The sequence below is a fragment of the Notamacropus eugenii genome, chromosome 1, assembly GCF_028372415.1.
Source record: "Notamacropus eugenii isolate mMacEug1 chromosome 1, mMacEug1.pri_v2, whole genome shotgun sequence".
NCBI classification, from domain to species: domain Eukaryota; kingdom Metazoa; phylum Chordata; class Mammalia; order Diprotodontia; family Macropodidae; genus Notamacropus; species Notamacropus eugenii.
In genome coordinates this window covers 211,909,197-211,928,769 of record NC_092872.1, presented here as the reverse complement: position 1 = coordinate 211,928,769, position 19,573 = coordinate 211,909,197, and the positions used below count along the sequence as shown (strand labels likewise).

At 40.7% G+C, this 19,573-nt stretch overlaps 1 protein-coding gene across 50 annotated transcripts in view; it reads left to right on the top strand.

Annotated features, from left to right (window-relative positions):
- SORBS1 (sorbin and SH3 domain containing 1) overlaps positions 1-19,573 on the top strand; it is a 296,548-nt gene that overhangs the window by 258,808 nt on the left and 18,167 nt on the right. For 34 of the 50 annotated variants that reach the window (XM_072626096.1, XM_072626079.1, XM_072626015.1 and 31 more), the window contains 8 exons: positions 954-1,126; positions 3,791-3,876; positions 7,916-8,083; positions 11,216-11,262; positions 14,806-14,920; positions 15,058-15,183; positions 16,306-16,497; positions 18,556-19,311. In XM_072626096.1, the coding sequence (XP_072482197.1) occupies positions 954-1,126; positions 3,791-3,876; positions 7,916-8,083; positions 11,216-11,262; positions 14,806-14,920; positions 15,058-15,183; positions 16,306-16,497; positions 18,556-19,311 (1,663 nt within the window). The remainder of the gene's footprint in view (positions 1-953; positions 1,127-3,790; positions 3,877-7,915; positions 8,084-11,215; positions 11,263-14,805; positions 14,921-15,057; positions 15,184-16,305; positions 16,498-18,555; positions 19,312-19,573) is intronic. The other 16 variants (XM_072626132.1, XM_072626057.1, XM_072626048.1 and 13 more) reach the window with 3 other exon arrangements.

Sequence of the window (19,573 nt, the reverse complement as noted above, 5' to 3'; positions counted from 1 at the left end):
ATGTTCAATGTAGCAACATTGTGTTTTTTTACTTTTACGCCATCTTCTAGGACTGTTACCACTGCAAAAGTTGAGGATTGGTTTCTATCTGGTCCCCTTCTCAAACGGAAAGACAACATAGCCAAAGTGCCACATAAGTTGAGTCTAAACTCATTCTCAAGAAAGATGATGGATGTTTGCTAGCAATAGTGCCTCATGAAACAGGGAAAGAAAAATAACGGGAGAAAATGAGCTGTTAGAAGCTTACCCTTAGATCCAGCTAGACACAGGAAGACACAAACAGACATGAAATGGAACAGATCTGCCAACTTCTCTAGAGTGAACTCTTCTCATTAGTCACAAATGTAGAGATAACATATTTGAATTCCACTACCTTAGCATCTGCTGTACTATGCAAGGAAATAATGTTGCATGAAAGAACCAGACCTGACCAATTGTGTACAGAAGAGATCAATGCTGGAGGCAACATCATTTTAAAGGTTCTTAGGCATTAATTTTTTTAAGGTATCTCCTGAAGGAAACTCAATGAAAAATATCACAAAAATTGCCAATCAGTCTATCCCTGGCTGGGATGGTTTAAAATCTCTAAGTATTTGGTAGTGGACATTCGAAAAGAAGTTCCTTGAGAGCATGCATTTTGGCAGGTTTCTTTCCTTGCCTCATTCCCAGTACCTGGTATAGTGGCTTTGTGCATAGTAGGAATTTAAATGCTTGAGCTGAGTCCAAATGAACTTTAGCTACTCTTGGGGCCACCTTCCCTATAAAAGGAATCTGTTGGTACTTCTAAATGAAAATGATTATTTTATCTGACAGACATTTCATGTTCTTGTATGATATTTTATAGAACAAATGGATGTGTGTTTATTCTTTAAATGGTAACATGCTTTCTTTTCCTCTCAATTTTTTTTAAAGCTGATACTAAATCTGACTTTTTAAAATTACAATCTTTGTAGCTCATATTCACCTAATATCCATGCAGTCAAGAGAGAGTCGGAGATGGCTCCTGGGGATTCCACTGGTTTGGAGAATGAAAGACAAATTTACAAAAGCGTGTTGGAAGGCGGAGACATTCCTCTCCAGGGATTAAGTGGTCTCAAGCGGCCCTCTAGCACTGCTTCCACTAAAGGTAATTGGGTGAGGATGGTCAGTTTTTATTTCTCCTGCACACAAATAATGGAAATGACATTTGTGGCTGATCCTCAAGTATCTTTTGAGACCTCTTGTGCCATATCCCCTGATAGGCTTTCAGATGGTAGCAGTTTTTCTCAGTCCCCTACTTTTACCATTCTCTCTCTATAAAAAATATATTCAAATCTCTCTCTCTGAAACCAGCTGAGTGTCCTTTTCCCCAGAAATACCTAGTGGGAGTGGGGGTGGAGGAATGGTTTTTTTTTAGTTACCCCATTTGCACCTGCTTTGCAGCTCAGTTATTTTTCTGTTGCTTTCTGACACCAAGTGAAAGAGATGCATTGATAAAAAATGAGCATGTGACCTTTCCTTTCTTCCCTGCTTTCAGCTTTTAACCTAATAGGTTGTGTTTATTTTATTCTGCATGCTTACCAGTGGATCGTAAAGGTGGGAATGCTCATATGATTTCCTCTTCTTCAGTTCATAGCCGAACCTTTCATGCTAGTGATGTGTTAGGGCCCATGTGTAAACATAAGAAGCCCCTGTCAGCAGCGAAAGCCTGCATTTCTGAGATCCTCCCTTCCAAATTTAAACCCAGGCTGTCAGCTCCAAGTGCTCTCTTACAGGAAAAGAAGAGTGTCCTGTTGCCCTCGGAGAAGGCTCAAAGCTATGAAAATCTTTGTAGCTCCCCAGCTTCAGATGATCCCAAAAGAACTCTCCCCCTGCAAGGAGGAGGAAGCATTGAAAACCTTCTTATGCGGGTGAAGAGAGAGTATGGCACCAAGTCTGGCAGCACCCAGAGCCTGCAGGATTATGGGGCCAGTGCCAGGAAGTATTGCCCCCTCTCCAGAAAGGGGGGTAGCGAATTCACGATGCTTTACAAAAATATGCACCATATCAACCGAACTGGGCTCCACCTGGGCTCCATCTCCTCCTCCAGTGTCCGGGATCTGGCATCCCACTTTGAATCCAGCAACCTGGGGGAGGCCAGGGGAGAGCTCAACCTCAGCCAGGAGAGCTCCGAGCACATTCCAAAACACACAGTCTCTTCACGGGTCACAGCATTTGAGCAACTGATCCAGCGGTCCCGTTCCATGCCATCCCTGGACTTATCAGGCCGACTGAGCAAGTCTCCTGTGCCCCTGTTGGCCCACAGTGGTCTGAGTGCAGCGCGCTCTGCTGAATCCCTCCTAGAGTCTCCCAAACTGCACCACAGGGCAAAGGAAATCATACAACACCCCATGGTGGCCTATGCTTCGCCCTCCTGTAGCAATATGGAAGAGCCAGCTTTGAATTTTAGGGCCCTTCTACCTGCTGACCCACCTTCAGCCTGCTTGGATGAGCTTGACCATCTTTCCACTGTCTCCAATGACAGTCGAGAAGGTAGCTCCAGCAGCGTGCACAGTGATTCCGAGAAGCATCGGCACAAGTGCAAGGGCAGCTGTCCAGCGTCATATACACGCTTCACCACCATCCGGAAGCATGAGCAGCAGCAGGCCTCCAGGAGCCCGAGCTGGAGAGTGGACGTGGGAGGGGACAAGAACATTGTCCTTAGAAACATCTACCTCATGGGCCCCCTGCCTTTCAGGTTGAAAAAGCCCCTCCAGTACCATTCCCAAAAGCCTCCACATAGTGACTCTTCTGGCCCAACAATGCACCAGAGAACAGAATTCCAAACTCATTCCCTTGGGCATGAAGTCAGCCCGGAAGGGGAAGGGAAGCCCTCCATTCCCAAGCGCCAGTCATCACTCCATGTCCTGGAAAGGCTTAGCCAGGTCTCAGAACCCTCTCCAAAAAGAGCTGTGATGCCAGAAGACTATCTGGGAACCCTTAAACCCAGCAGCTTGAGCCCATGTTTAGGTCCCAGCTTGGATAGGAACAACAACCCGCAAAATGACCTTGGAACACCCCCCCGAGGTGGCTTTTTGTCTCCTTTACCAGTGTGACCTCATCTGTCTTTCCCACCTTGCTTGCTTTGTCCCCCTCCTTCCTTGTCCCTTAATGCTTGTCTCCTGGTCTGTCAATTATCACCTCTGTGTGTTGCTTGGCGTTTAATCATGGCTAATAGTGGCTGCCCCTTCTGAACAAAAATAACAAAAAACAAGAAGAAAATGCATCTAATATCCATAGAATTCTCACCAAACCCTACATTGAAAGAAAAATTGGCCACTTAGATTGCATGAGGACCATTAACAGGGGAATTCTGGAGATTCCTGTTATTTGCCTCTGTCCAAACCCACTTGAACGAGGAGCAGCCTCTCATGTTGGCCAATGTGTGTGAATGTATACTTTGTCTCAATAAGACCATAGAGGTCTTATTAGTGGGGATGCTCATGAAAGGAGATGCCCTGTTTTTATCTCCTTTCTCAATTCACTGGTTTCCTCTATTATCAAATGACTCCACAAGTAGATCCCAAAAGGGGTGGGAGGGAGAAGTGGAAGGAAGGAGAGGGAACCTGATATTCAATCAATTTGCTATTTGATCTTTCCAATATTTTGATATTTTACCTTCCCAATATTCAATCAGTTTGATATTCATGAAAATGCCTTAAAACTTCTATTGTGGGAGAGTATATAGATTGCCAGAAACATTAACCCCCACCTGGGTTTTTGTAAAACAATCTCTTCGTGTTTTGACTCTGTCTGCTATGTTGTTTTGAAGATTCAGAATCACCTCGACACTTCACACCAGCTGAATATTTGGAAACTACTGAAGATTTTATTCGAAGGCGTCATGATGACAAAGAGGTTAGTCCCATCCTAAAGTCTCATAGCTTTTCCAAGGTAAAAATGGTAAAAGATGCCAAGTACTTGGCAGATTCTGTGCCAGCCTGTTTATGTCTACAAAAGTAATTTCACTTCAAAGTGCAGATGGGGATTTCAATGTTGCCGGTTATCCCTATGTCCAAACCTTTTATATAACTTAGGGCAAATAACTTCCCCTCTCCAAAAAGTAGAAATATTAAGATGACTGTATTCACAGCTGTGACATAATAGAAAACATTGGCATTCAGTCCTAAATGCAGGTCTGTGACATAAAAAATTAGGAAGAAGAGCCCTTCTAGAGCTCCCTTTCTCCATGGTTTCCCATCCCACTGGGGATCTTTGTCTTTCCTCACTTCTCTGTTTACAGAGCTACCATATAAAAGCAGAGGAAGCATTAATAACTGCAAGAAAACAAGCTTGGGAAGATAACCTGTAACCCAGCAGTAAGAGAGGGGAAAAAAGAGATGCCTGTACTTTTCACTTTGGCCCATCTAAGAATTTGTAAATAACATTACTGCTGAGAATGGGGCAAAGGGTTTTGGAAAGCAAATGATTGCTGAGTGGCTCATAGTGGTGAGTCAGCATAAGATGCCTGCCAGGTAAAATTACTGCGTCTGTCTAATAAGGGAGAAATTATTGGGTGAGAGGTAAAGGTGATCTCATCTGTGCTTACCACCAGTCAGATGGTATGCTGTTGTGGTTCCTCTCCTGGGTTATATTTGCCATTGTAACCGCATGGCTAGGATGATATACTAGCAGTTGTCCCACAATTATGATGAAAGGATTTGCACAAAATTACAAGTATACACTTAAGAATGTGTTGAGAGTAGCAGCTGACCTCCCTGGACCTCAGTATCCTTATTTGTAAATTAGGAGGTAAGAGTTGGTATGGTTTACTTTAGTGAATAGAGAACCAGCCTTGGTACCAGAAAGATGTGAGTTCAGAATCTGCCTATGACACATACTAGCCATGTTTCTTTGGCTAAAGCATATAAACTCTCAGAGCGTCAAGCAGCAATCTTAAGACCAAGTTACAGATGAGGATGTGACCTGAATGGAAAGAAGTGAATGATTTCTTAGGTCCCTTCCAGTCTTCAAGAGGTGCTGAAATAATGCCATCATGACAGATTGGATATTTTGCCTTTTGATAAATTAGTGGATAGAAGATAAGCAGACTGATTGACTAACCTTAGCAAGAGTGTTAGAAAATTTGACACACAAAAATCAAAGACATAACATTCAGGAATGTGAAGCAAAAACCAATTGGTTCAGTAATTAAGACTCTTTTTAATTAGATATCTCACAGGAATAGGGATTTTTACTTTTGTGGAAGTGTAATTGAAAGCACTTCTATGCATGTGAAACCAGTATCCTCCCATGGTCAAGAATTACATGGGACCTTCAAGCAATTTTGCTATAATAGAACTTTGTTGTAAAGAGAATACCACTGAAAGTCACCGCCTTAATATGAAAACCTGCTATTGACACCTTAAGGAAAACAATTGCTTTTAATCCAGGAGGACAAATAGGTAGATTCATATGTACATATATTTACTGTCCCTCCCTTCTTTCAAAAAATCTGAAACTTTAAAAATATTGTTTTATTTTGATGGGTGGTTTGGAAATTTAGGTGTGATATTCTTAAAGGACTAAATACATGTGAATTGGGGGCAGGAAATAAGAAATATAAAGAATTCAATTACAACTTGGTTCTCTCCTTCCTTTTTCCAGGCACAGTATAAAAGATTCATGATAAAGGACTTATAATGTGTTATATCTCCATAAAGAGAAACCATGAAAATGTATTTCTTGTGTAGTGTAACCTACATTAGAGAATTTGTAGTAACCTGATTAGCAAATTGATGTTATAATGTTAGTCAGTTGGTTAATGAGCAATTATTAAGCACCTACTATGTGCCAGGAACTTTGCTAAGCCCTGAGGGTACGAAGAAAGGAAAAAGACTCTCCCTGCTCTTACAATCTAGTGACAGCCTCCCTTTATGATTTGCATTACAGTTTACAAAATGCTTATCCTAGTTGATCCTTATGTGTATCCTGTGAGGTATAGTTAGTGCAAATATTATTAACCCCACTTTACAGATAAGGAAACTGAAGTTCAGAAAAATTACAGGATGTGCCCAAGGGCCAGGTCATGCAAATATCAATCAATCTATTATTTAACAGGGATTATTAAGTACCTGCTATATGCCAGGCTCTGTGCTAGGTGCTAGGGATGAGTTACAAAGACTAAAATAAACCCTTCCCAAAGGAGCTTATATTCTAAAACCCAGAAAGAAAAAAAACTGGGCCTATAAACTTTATCTACGGAGTTCAGATCCAGTGCTCCTTCCTTTCCAGAACATTAGATTTATTTCTCTTGAACCTTGTTTACTGTAACCAAGATTTCATCTTTATCATCAGATTTTGGTTTCAGAGCATTAAAATAATGAGAGCAATGGGGCCCATGCAGTTATAACAAATTAAATCTCATCCTGTCGAAGTGGTAATGATAGAGCTTGGTCCTGATTAGTGCAAATGGTGAATCCCATGAAGTGCTTGCTTTTATAATTGTGAAAACTGTGATAATTGGCCCCAGCCCAATGGGAGTATGCAGTGTCAATTTGAATACAACAGTCACTTCTAGATAGGGACCAACCCTTATGCTATCTGATACTGAAGTCAGTCCTTCTCCAGCGCTGCTACATGGTAATGAGATATCCCTGGGCTTTCAAAGACTACATCAGTGGAAAGCAAACCCTGGAAGGTCATACCAGGTGGGAAAGGCTTTAGGTTCAGATCCAGTAATAGACTGTATACCTGTCCTCTGAGGACCAATCTAAATCAAGCTAGAGAATCTTGTTAGCCCCTTGGTCAGCTGCCAGCTGATGAATATTTTCAGCCACAAAACCCTCAAAGACCATCTACTAAGACCTTAAAAGGTTTCAGTCTATATCCAGTCTATAAGCCCCCACAGCCATGAAATCAAAGATTCTTGAAGTAGTGAAGTGTTGAGATGAGCCATTCATTGGATGACATGTTGCCTGCCATATGGCAGGCCCAGGTTTGACTTCTGATTGATGTCATGGGGCTTACTTTGACAAAGGAAAAGAAAATACTAAAAGTGAGATAGTAAGTATTAGCATGACCTCTGTACAACCCAGAACATGATGATATCATATTTTAGTTGATTGCCTGGGTAAACACAATGCTTACAAGACCAAGGTTAACAGCTTTATCCCTCCGAGGCTGGTCAAGGTTGCTCAGTTGTTATATGATCTTGGATCTTCTGAAAATCCATATCTAGCCTACAAAAGAGTATGAAGAATTTGAATGGCTAGCTATAAACCCATTCCTACTTCTGGAAAAATAATTCAAAACTCTTGTTCTATTAATGTGGGTCAGGAATGCCACCTGTACAAGCAAAAGCAACGTTGTTATCATTGTTCTTGTTGTCAGTTCCACTTGTAGAATATTCTGTCTCATTTAGACCACTTTCATATTTTCCTTATTTTGTCTCTAGATCAGTGGTGTCAAACTCAGATACAAACAGAGACCACCAAACCATAAAAAGGATCCCCATGGGCTGAATGTTGACTTAGAAAACCACATGTCAATGTTATCTATGTTCTATTATATTTTTCATTTATTTTTTAAAAATATTTCCCAATTGCACTTTAATCTGGGTCCAGCTGCAGTCAGGAGTGATGTAGGTTGTAGTGTGGCTTACGGGCTATATGTTTGACACCTCTGGTCTTGATAGAGAGCAAAGCCTTCCAGAAATTTTGCTTTGGTTGGTGTGATTTCTTTTCATTTTGTTTTATAGTAGAAATAAATTAGATTTCATAAAGTAATTAGCTTTATCAGGTTTTCTTCAAGACTAGCATTGATCAGCTAAGTTTAATCCACTATACTAGCCAGTTAAGTTTCCATGGCTTTATTTTTCCTCAGTTGTTTTTGTTGGCAGTTTTCATATTCCCAGGACCGGATATTTCATTGTGCATTTTGTGAAATTTCATGGCAGAAACTTTTAGCGGACCAGAGACGGCTTAAGCGTGAACAAGAAGAAGCTGATATTGCAGCTAGACGGCACACGGGTGTTATTCCAACCCACCATCAGTTTATCACTAATGAGCGGTTTGGGGACCTCCTAAATGTAGACGATACAGCAAAGAGGAAATCTGGGTTAGAGGTCTGTTGGAGTTACCTCTGTTTGCTGCTTGACCCAAAGCCATATACGCCTCCCACCATGTTGCCCTATAGACCAACATTAGTTCTTCAAGCAGCATCTTTCATACTTTATGGCTTTATTTAGGCTTGCTTTGGCTCTCTTGTGGCTGGTCAATGGAAGCAATCTCTATGATGTCAGGGGCTATGTATGTTAAAGCATGCCTTGCTGAGATCTGCTGGTGCACCCTTCAATGCATGCCTTTAAGTATCAGCTATTTTTATGAGCCCAGTCCTGCATCATATCGCTATGGTATTGTTTTGTCCCTGCATTCTGCTTAGAATCTGTATGTCTTGTTGATCCCGATGTGTGAATATCTTCTAGTTTGGCCATTTGTAATTTGTGCCTTTGATCAGATGGTCCAGTGACACTTGGGCAGGGCTATGCTATAGAAAATTATCTGGAGAATTCAAGAATTGCCCTGAATACCTTCTTGCATTTAAATTGCCCAACTGTAGAATTCACCAAAGAGTTGGGATAGGTCCAGAGAGTAGTTAATAACTCTGGAAAATCGTTTGCATGGTTGATTTTTTCCTAAAATACCTAAAATTTCAAAGACAGCAAGATTTAATCCTTACAGAAGACACAGTGAAGGAAGTCTCTTTAAGGTGATTTTCTGAAGATCTAATAGCCTTCCACACACTAAGTGATTCAATTCTATGTACCATGCCTCATGACTCTCAAATAGCCCTGCCAAAGATGACTGGTTTTCATTTTAAAAAAATATTGATGGCAGAAGTGATTCTAAAAGTTTGATTTGGGGGAGGGAGAAGGATCTTTCAAGGTGAGTTACTGTATCAGTGTTGTTGGGAGTATTGATGACATCCTGTTAGGAACAGATACATCACCATGAAGATATGAAATAACATGGATGAAGGATAAGGGATACCATAGAAAGAAGAAGGGATGGAAGGAAGAAGGAAATAAAGGGATAAGGGAAGTGGGAATGATGGGAAGGAGAAGTTGAAGAGGGCACCAAGGAAGAGGACATCAAAGTGATGAGTGTAAAATGAAAGTAAATGAAGAGGAGAGAAGGAAGATGGATGATGTAGAAAATGTGGCTGACTCACTAATTGGTCCATGCCTAGAGGCAGAAGAGGGGATAGTTACCATGCTACCCAGCTGCAGAAAAACCAGTTTTGTCCTCCAGGTTTCTGAATGTCCTAGGCAGGGATTTTTGAAAATCTATCTTTGTGAAGTAAGGATGTTTCAATATACAAGCCTATCCTAATGACAATATACATTCATTCACATAACCAAAAAAAGGTTTCCTCTAGGCTAGTATTGAGCAAACTTTTCTACCCTCATTTCTTTTCCCACCTGAATATCTCCTGACCCTATTTTGGAGGAGGAAAGACTTAACTCCTCATCTCAACACCAGTTCCCCTCTAGTGAGTTTCTTAAGTTGGTCTTCGCTTCTGGAGCCAGTTTGAGGGCTTGGACAGAGAAATTAACGTGTATGAACTTATTTAGTGAAGCCACCTTTAAAGACATGTTAGCATAGGTCAGATTGAGGAGTGAGCAGGCCTTCACGTAAGGAAGCTTATATAGGGGACAACAAATAGGTTTGCCTGATTGAGAGATGACACTCAATGGACAGAAGATCTGGATTTAGTTCCTGACTCTGCCATTAATTCACTATGTAATCTTGGGCAAGTCGCTTCATCTGCCTGGGTCTCAGTGTTTTCATTTGTAAGATAAAGGGGCTAGACTACATGACCCTTCAGATCTCTTCCAGTTCTAAACTTGTAATTCTAGAAGTTGGCAAGTACAGTAAGAGATGAAGGCAGTTATAAGGAAGGGTCAGGAGTATTGCTGAAGAGCCTCAAACCCACAGTCAGGAATTTGGATTTGAAATGAGAGCTGGGTGAGAGCCCCTGCACAGTTCCAAGAAGAGAAGGAATTTGATTGAAATGTTTCTGTTCCTATGTGTAAGATAGATTGAAATGAAGAAGGGCAGGAGTCAGGTCACAAAAAAGGTTATGACTGTGGAAATGCAGAGGGTCAGCTGTGAGATGCAGCAAAGTAGATAGAGCATTGGCTCCAGAATTGGGAGACCTGGATTCAAATCTATCCTCTGATATTTACGTGTGGTAGAAATGACATTTGACTAGGTGCTAAGAGACCTAGAGTTCTTGACCTGATCTGCCACTAATTCAGTGTGTGACAACAAACAAGCCATTTAACTTCCTTTGGCCTCCATGTTCTCATCTGTAAAACAGAGGGGTTCAATTAAAATGGCTTCTGAAATCTCTTCCTGCTCTACATCTATGAACCTGCAAACTAGGATAAGAGCCATTTTGGAGAAAGTGTTAGTATGACTTGATGGCAAGATTGAATGAGCAGGGTAGAGTCAAGAGAAAATGGAGGATCACTTCAAGATTATGTCTGACAGGTATGATATTATTAACAGTGATGAGAACTGAGGGAGATGATGAGTTCTATTTTGGACAGAACTTGGTTTTCAGTTATGATGAGACAAGTGCATGCAGAGACATGTAGGGTATGACATGGAAACAGTCAGTCATGGTGCCTGAACCATGACCAGGGCCTTAATAAGTATTTATTGAATATAGCTTGAGGATCCTATAAACCATAAGAAATGCTCAAAAGAGACTGGAGATAAGGTCAAAGCTAGAGATAAAGTTGGGGAGGGGAGTGTCACCCACTTGTACATCATGATGAAAGTCAGACAGTTTAATGAGAAACCCAAGAAAGGGAATATTAGGAATGAAGAATAGTGGACCCAGTGCTCCTGGGTAGCTTGGGTCTAGCTGCATCAACTAGAAATATTCAAGTTCTAAATCTGCTTACAGGTTACCAGGTTTATCTTTAAACTTTGATAATCCATTTTTCTCCAAATATGGTGCTCCCACTTGGAATGTATCATGCATGTACAAGATCACTGACCATAGAAACAAGCATCTGCTCAGAGGGTCAGATGGCTGGAATGTTGGCCAGATTTCTGCTTTTTAAGGAAATAGCAAGGGTGCATTTTTTTTCTGCTTTGCTTTCAGGAAAGTCACAAACATTTGGACTTTTCTTCTCTTTTAAAAAAAACCACCATTTTAATTTGTTATTATCTCTTGTGTTTAGATGAGACCTGCCAGAGCCAAATTTGACTTTAAAGCTCAGACGCTAAAGTAAGTTTAACTAGACATGGCTGTCAACTATTCTATCTTCCTGCTACAGGTAGTACATTGCCCTATAAGGCATACCTCCCCATGCTAGAGGAGGATATGTTGGATGACCTGATGGATCTGCATTTCAGTCAAAAAAATCCTCCTAGAGCAATATAGCCAAGAGAATGTGGACTACATCTATAAGGGGTTGTATTCATATTACCACTATTATCACATTATTAACAATAAGAATAATAATAGTAGCAATAATTATAGCTCAGTCCTATATGCTATTTTCTAGTTACAAAGTACTTTACAAAATCTCACTCTTTTTACAATTCTGTAAAGTATATAGTGCAAATATTATCCTCATTTTACAGAGAAGAAAACAGGCTCAAAGTTAGGAAATGACCCACCCAAGGTCACAGAGTAAGTGTAACCTGGGTCTTGAGTCTTGAACTTCTATCTCCAGCTTAGTACTTTTTCTAGAGTTTTAGAACACATGATCCTAATATCTCTGCCATAAAGAGAACCTTGGAAAGATTGTCCTCAATTGTTTAATTTCTGATGACAGATTCAGATAGAACATAAGGTTTGGGATGGTCACTAACATTGAAATTCATGCTTTTACTCTGCCTACCACTAATGTTAGCCCACATTTGATGAACTGCAGGAAATCTGAGAGCTTTAACTTAGAATCTTGGCATTTAGAATAATTCCATTAGGAATGAGGGAACAGAGCAAGAAGACCTTGGAGAAATTCGCCTGGGGTCCAGCCATGACGGGGAAGAGTGCCATCTGCTAGCTTCATATTTATCTAATGATTCTTGTTAGCTATGTAAAAGTGTTGTCAAAGGTCTCCAAATTCCAGGGTCCTACAGCAAAGCTCCGATCTCCCTACCCTAGTTACTGCTCTGAGGCACAGAGCCTCCCTGCCCTGCCCCCTTGTTAGACCCTGAAGAATGTTAAGTTCAATAGTAGGAGCCATGGTTCTGGCTCCCCCCATGTATTCACACCACTTATGTGACCTTAAATCCAAATAGGTCTGGTAGTGAGGGGCTCATTTGTATTCTGTCAGCCCCCTCTTTCCTTGTCCACCAGGAGAAGAAAGAAATGGTAGAAACAGGGAAGAAAAAGTATAAAGAATATAGACTTTTCTCACTGCCTAAATTACAAGGTAGTAGAAAGCATGTGGACCTCAAAGTTGGGAGGACTGCGTAGTCCCATGTTTGCCATTAATGGTCATGTGATTTTGAATAATTTACTCAATTTCCTTGAGCCTCAGTTTTCTCATTTAAAAAATAAGAGCATTGGCATGTAATATCTACATGCTTCCTTCTGATGCTAAGGTTTTATGAAATTAGTTATATAATTTTATTGCTAACGAGGGTGGCCAAGATGAAGATGGCATAGATATTTAAACTTGGTCAAGTGTATGATTTTTTTTCTTTGAATAGAAAAACTATGAAATTTGCTAAGGGTTAACAAAATGATAATCTTGTATTTATATCATACTTCTAACCTCTAAGGTCTCCTCCTGGTCGAAAGCTATGATTTTTTTTCTTTCTCAAATGCTTTCCTATTTAAGATATCCCTATGAAGTATTTGTAAATATACTTATCATCCTCATTTTATAGAAGTGGAAACTGAGGCATGGGATAGTGAAGGCAGCATGGGGCAGTAAGTAAAGAAAATGCTAACCCAGAAGATGGGAGACTTCAAGCCTGGTTCTCTTACCCACCAACTGTATGACCTTGGACAGGTCACCTAACTTCAATGGACCTGAGTTTCATCATCTTTAAGTGAAGAGGTTACACTCACTGAATTCTAAGTTCCCTCTCAGCTCTAAATCTCTAATTCTCCAATCTACAAAACAATGCAATTAGACTAAATCAATCAAACAGCCAACAAGTGTTTATTAAGTACTTATTATGTTCCAGGCAATGAAGAAGTAGGTATATAAAGCCAAAGATCAATTCCGTGCCCTGAAGGAACTTGTTTCCATGTTGTCTCCTCAATTAGATTTTAAGCTTCTTGAGGGCAGGGATTGCTTTTTGCCTTTATATGTATCCTGAGTGATTACTGTATCTCAGGCATAGTGCCTGGCACTATGCTTAATAAATCTTTATTGACTGATCGACTATATTCTATAGCCAATCTCTAATGTGTGTTCTAGATATAACAGTCCATAAGTGACTTCCCAAAGGTCATAGAGCACATTATTGGCTAGGCTAGGAATAGAGAAGTCTCCCAACTCGTAAGCGAATTCTCTTTTCACAGTACTGTACTACCTCTAATAACATAAATATGAATATAAAACAATATATTCAACTTAAATCTTAGATTCAGAGACTCCTTCATCCCCTCTGATTTCTCCCACCCTTTAAGAGATGAGAAAAATATAACCCAGAGAAATTCAAAGAAGCCTTGTTCCATATAACTGGCTAGTTAGGAATAGAAGCTAGGATCCACAGTCCCTAGTCCTCAGTCCTTACTTCCATGTCCTTACATCAAGACATTTGTGAAACATAGATTTGGGATTGATCATCATAGCCTAGAGGATGGTAGCTCCCGCTTACTGGTGACTCTCCTCTCCCTGGGCTGGGCTTCTCCTATCAGCCTTGGAGAGAATGAAGAAACAAGTATCGAGATCTCAGCAAAAATGATAATCCCCAGCCCCTAATCCCATAGCTTCAAGGGTCCCAAAAAGAGAGTTTTTCTCAATAATTTCATATGCTGCTGACAGATTTATGGGATACAGAGGAAAACGCATGAGGAATTCGGAGATGTGGGATCTAGTTCCAGTTCTGCCATTAATACTGTGAGAATTTAAGCAAATCGTGTCTCTCTGGGCCTTAGCCTCTTGCCCTGTCTGTTAAGGGGGCTACACTTAATGAGTAGCTCTAAATTCCCTCTAGCACTAACATTCCACCCTTTTGTATATCCTAACATTAGGGAGCATCCAGTGAAATCGGATATAGTATACAAGGCATGAAATATGGTTGTAACAATTTACAGCCATAAGTACTTACTGGTCATTATTGACCATTTGCTGGCTATGGAAACCTCTGGGAATGCAGATCATCTTCCCACTGCTGCACTGAGAGGAATCTTAGATTTTTGAACGGAGTATGGGTCTTAGGGGTCAGGAAAACCTGAGTTCAAATCCCACCTCAGACACTAAGTAGCTGTGTGACCCAGGACAAGGGATTTTGTAACCTCTCTGAGCTTCATATTTCTCTCTGTAAAGTAAGGATAAAAATAGCACTTCCTCCATAGGTTATTGAGAGAACCAAATGGGATAATGTATATAAAGAACTTTACTAGCCCTAAAGAGCTAAATAAATGTAAATTGTTATACTCATCTTATACTGAACCCTTTGAAAAATGCAAAGAATAGTGTTCATTCTATGCAGTAGAGTTCTTCATGTGAAATAGGTACAGACACCATACTGTCAGTTTCCATTCTTACCAATAAGTCCTCTGTCTGAAGTAATAATGCTTCTTCATTTTTGCATGTCACTAAACTCTTGCAATAACGCCCTTATCGTGCTCTGTTGACAGAGAGCTTCCCCTGCAGAAAGGAGACATCGTTTACATTTATAAGCAGATTGATCAGAACTGGTATGAAGGAGAACATCATGGCCGCGTGGGGATTTTTCCACGAACATACATAGAGGTATCTCCCCTCTTCCCCTTTCTGAGATCAAGTACTGCTCATTCTAAAAACACTTTTTTTTTTGCCAGCCTGCATTGTGGATCTCCTCTCCCTCCATCCTTCCTTGTTTTCCCTGGTTTTTCTTTCCTTTCTCTCAGCTTCTCCCACCAGCAGAGAAGGCACAACCTAAAAAGATGGCACCAATACAAGTTTTAGAATATGGAGATGCTGTGGCTAAGTTTAACTTCAATGGCGACACCCAAGTAGAGATGTCCTTCAGAAAGGTAAGACAGTCCTTCCCTCTGAGATACTTGAGGATCTCTTGGGTAGTGTTGTCTCGATGAGGGAACTGGCATTGCACTTCTAGATCGGTCTATCAGAGACCTTAGGTTTCCTAAACACAATATAGTTATATAGGTTGAATTATGGGTGTTTCTCAAAGCTCATGAAACCTTGACATAAACTCTAGCCTAGAAGCATGGCCATTATTTGCAAATTATTAATGTCATATATCTGAAGCCTGGGTATCTTAAATAGCCTTCTGTAAAGCTCATGTTTATTTGTAAACTCTCCTTTTTCAAGGAAACAAATCTCCTTTTTAAAAATTGATATATTTTGTTTTTACAAATCCTTCATTCCCAAACAATTCCTTCTACCTCTCCTACACAGCAAACCATCCCTTGTAGCAAAGAAGGGGGAGTGGGAAAGGTGGAAAGCAGTTGAGCAAAATTATCCAACATAGCGACCAAGTCTGACAGTATATGTCATGTTCCACAACTGTAGTCCCCCACCTCTGCAAATAAAAAAAAGCTAGCATTTGTATAATGCTTTAAGTTTTCTAAAGTGCTTCACATATTTGCTCATTTGGTCCACATGACAACCCTGTGAGGTGGCTGCTATTATTATCATTCCCATTTTATAAATGAAGAGACTGAGGCTGAAAGGTTGAGTCACTTGCTCAGAGTCACACAGCTAATAAGTGTCTGAGGCAAGATTTGAATTTACAAGTTCCTGACTCCAAGTCCAGAGCTCTATCCACTATACCACCTGAGAGAGGAGCTGTATCTTCTCATTTAAATTCACACAGTACAGCTAGTAAATTCCTTTGGGAGGGGCAATTAAAATTAGTAGATTAGTTGGTAACATCATCTCTTTGCTCTCAAATAATGTTGAAAAACATAGTCAAATTTTGACATTTATCTCCCTCTTGTGCAACCTTGGGTTTGTGATTTACACTCCCCTGTTTGGTGACTGTGTTTTGTTTTTCTCCCAAAGGGAGACAGCTATCTGAGCCTGACGGGGTAGCCCAGAATAGATGCTTGTGGGAAGGGTCTTGCTATGCATTGATCAGTCCTAAAGATCAATGAAATTTTGATACCAGAGCTATACCTACTATTTGTTCCCAGGGGGAGAGGATCACATTAATTCGACAGGTTGATGAGAACTGGTATGAAGGTCGAATCTGTGGTACCACTCGACAAGGCATCTTTCCCATTACATATGTGGATGTGATCAAGCGACCTCTGTTGAAAAACCCGGTTGATTACATTGATCTGCCATTCTCGTCTCCAAATCGCAGTACAACTGCTTCTCCCCAGGTATCTACATTTCTCCTGATCAGTTTCTGTACTTTGTAGGACAGGTCTTCAATTGTGATTCACACAGCTACTTTTGGGTCAACTCCTGACTGCTGTAAGCAAGCTTGTCTGAAGCAATTCATACGTGAACCATGGATGTTTTTTGTTTAATTTTATACATGATTATTCTTTTTCAAGCCCTCTCCAAAAAAATTTAAAATTGCCAGGAGGGTGAGAGATGGGATGGTTTGCTTATGAATGAATATCTGTGATTAAGCTTTGCATAGTTAGGGGGTGAGATAAGCCTTTGGAAGTTTTAAGGGGTCTGCTAGAGACTTGATCAGATTGAAATCAGTGAGCTGAGTCAGCTCAATCCATTCCTTAATCCAGCTCTTTGACCCTGAAGTATTTCATATAAAAGGAGCTCACATTTCTAATCAATGCTGTCATAGATACCACCCTCTAATAGGGCTTTCTTTCTTTATAGGCCTGAATGAGTTTAGCATGAGGAACACTGTTAGTGTACAATTCTCTGAGATGTACTACAGGGATCATTTTTATCTAGAGGAATTTGGAAAAACTCTTCTTGGCCAGCCTTGCCTCTGTGGAGGAGGAATTCAGCATCTGGGCATATCATGAGTCTGTCTTTACTGATCGTACTAATTCAATCAAGTTCACTTGGAATACACTACACTATGCCAAACCAGAAGTATAACCCAAGAAGGCTAAAAGTCAGATTGAGAGTTAGTAAAATTAACCATAATGATCATTCATTGTCATGAATTGTTATAATGTGCATGTTAAACAACAGGAGAAAAAAGGATTTCAAAAAGGGGGAACAGTTGCAGAATTAACTGAGAGAGACATTGTTGCTTTTATTTTAATTTCCTCTTATGCTTAAAAGACCTTCCCTTGCCCATGGGCTCACTGATAAGCTCAAGGAATAATTCTGATAGGTCTTCATGGTGGGGGCCCCCTGACATTTCCTGCTTGGTTGGAAAGGCTTTTAAGAAGCTGTGTAAAAATTCAGGTAATTCTGTTAGATTCCACTGTTGCATAAACCTCAGTGACAAAGAACTCTTAGAGGATAAGATGACTATTCAGATGACCCTCTGGAAGACTTGTTTAGGACTCCCTCTGTTAGGAGAAACAAAAATCCAATAACCATAAGTAAAAGAATGATATTAACAATATTAATAATATCATACATGTCTATGGTGCTTCAAGGTTTACAAATCACTTTGCATACATTAAACTCATTTGATCCTGATAATCAACTTGTGAGGTAGGCTAAGGAAGTATTGTTATCCCCATTTTACAGATGAGGAAACTGAGTCTCAAAGAGGGCCCATAATCGCATGGCCAGTAAATGGCAGAGTTGTAAACTGAGTCCATGTTTTCTTAAATTCAGTGCCCTTTCCATTAAATCTCTCTGCCCAAAGAAACAAAGATGGAACTCCTTTATGGATATGGAGGCTGAGGTGAGAAGTTTTGAGATATCCTTGAAAATAGTGGGTGGATTGATAAAGGTTAGGTTCCTTAGATTTCCCATCTTTGATCTTAAAATTCTAGATCATTGGCCTGTAATAGTAAGGCAGAAGAAAACCACATTGTTATTCTAATCTTAGAGTCTCATTTACAGAGGTGAATTTTGAGTGGGTGGTTCCATGGGGAAATGAAAGGCTTTCATTCACAATGCTATTTGAAACTGTCTCCAAACTAGGGATATTCCCCCCTAAACTCCATAATATTTCTCCTTATCACTCTAACCCACCCCTAATGCAGACATGTACACACAGAGCCGTTGGTGGGACATCAGTTATGGCGTTTCCTTTCTGATTACATACCCATGGCTAGTACTGCAGTCCCTATGTCCATATCTCATTCATCTTTGCTCCAAATAGAATTTCCTTTTTTAACAATAGTGTGTGTTCTGCTTGTCTTTTCATTTCATTTCTTTTTTGGTACTCTTGGGGGATTATTTAGGATTTTTTGTGTTCTAAAATCTGATGCCTTTTTTCTTTTATTTTGCTTATTTCTTCCTCTCTCTTTCTCTTTCTCTTTTTGTTTCCTCTTAAGTTTCCAAGTCATGGCAAGTGCCACTCCCCAGCACCCCAATCTCTGCCTTGTTCACGTCAGGTACTGTCTCCTGAGATGCATGCCATCACCTCTGAGTGGATCTCCCTGACTGTGGGGGTTCCAGGCAGAAGTACTCCAGCTGTGACCCCACCATTGCCCCCTCTGCCAGAGACCTCTCTTTATAACACTGAGTACTTTACTTCCTCAGCCTTGGCCAGTCCCACCCGTCCCCATTCTAGTCTCTCAGATCGTTCTAGCCCAAGCCTTTTGGTTTCTCCATTCCCCCCTAACCCTCACAGACCATCTTCCACCACCCACAATGTCAGTGCTACCCTTCAGTCGAATGAAGAGAATACAATGTCCTCACCATCCCCCAGTGTTAAATGGGATACCTTCTCCCAGCCACTGCTCGGGAACTCCAATAGTGTTATCTCTGAGCTTAGTGATGCCATTAGCAATCAAACCAAGTTCCAACAATGGCAAGAAGAAAGCAGACAGTGTTCAAGGAAACCTAATAAAGAGGCACGTGAGCACTGTCCCGATGGATCCAAGATCTCTAAGAAGAGCTGCTTGAAGCCATCAGACCTGGTCAAATGTATGAGCACAGAACAGAGACTTTGTGATAACACCCTTGGGGGAAGCCAGTCCTGCCAACATCTTCTCAGCCCTATTCACAGAAATGAGGCTGGGCAAAGAGATACCAGTGCAGGGGCCAAGCACGCTGAACCGAAAGAGAATGAGAATGGTGTGAGACAGGTAGGCCAGCAGCATGGTTTTGTGTGGGTATGGAAACCTAAGCTTATCATTTGTCCACATGTGGCTGTCCTGCCTGTCCCCCAAATATGGAAGTGTGGGGCATCCAACAAGCTGGTAGTGAGGATTTGACTCGTTCTTTGCATGAGGTGAAGAGAAGCCAGGAATGGGAGTGCCATCCCCCAGCAGGTTTTGATTTTAGGGCATGAGAGTCCTGTGGGTTGATGAGCTCTTTATGGTTTTGTCTCTAGTGAGTCATTCATGA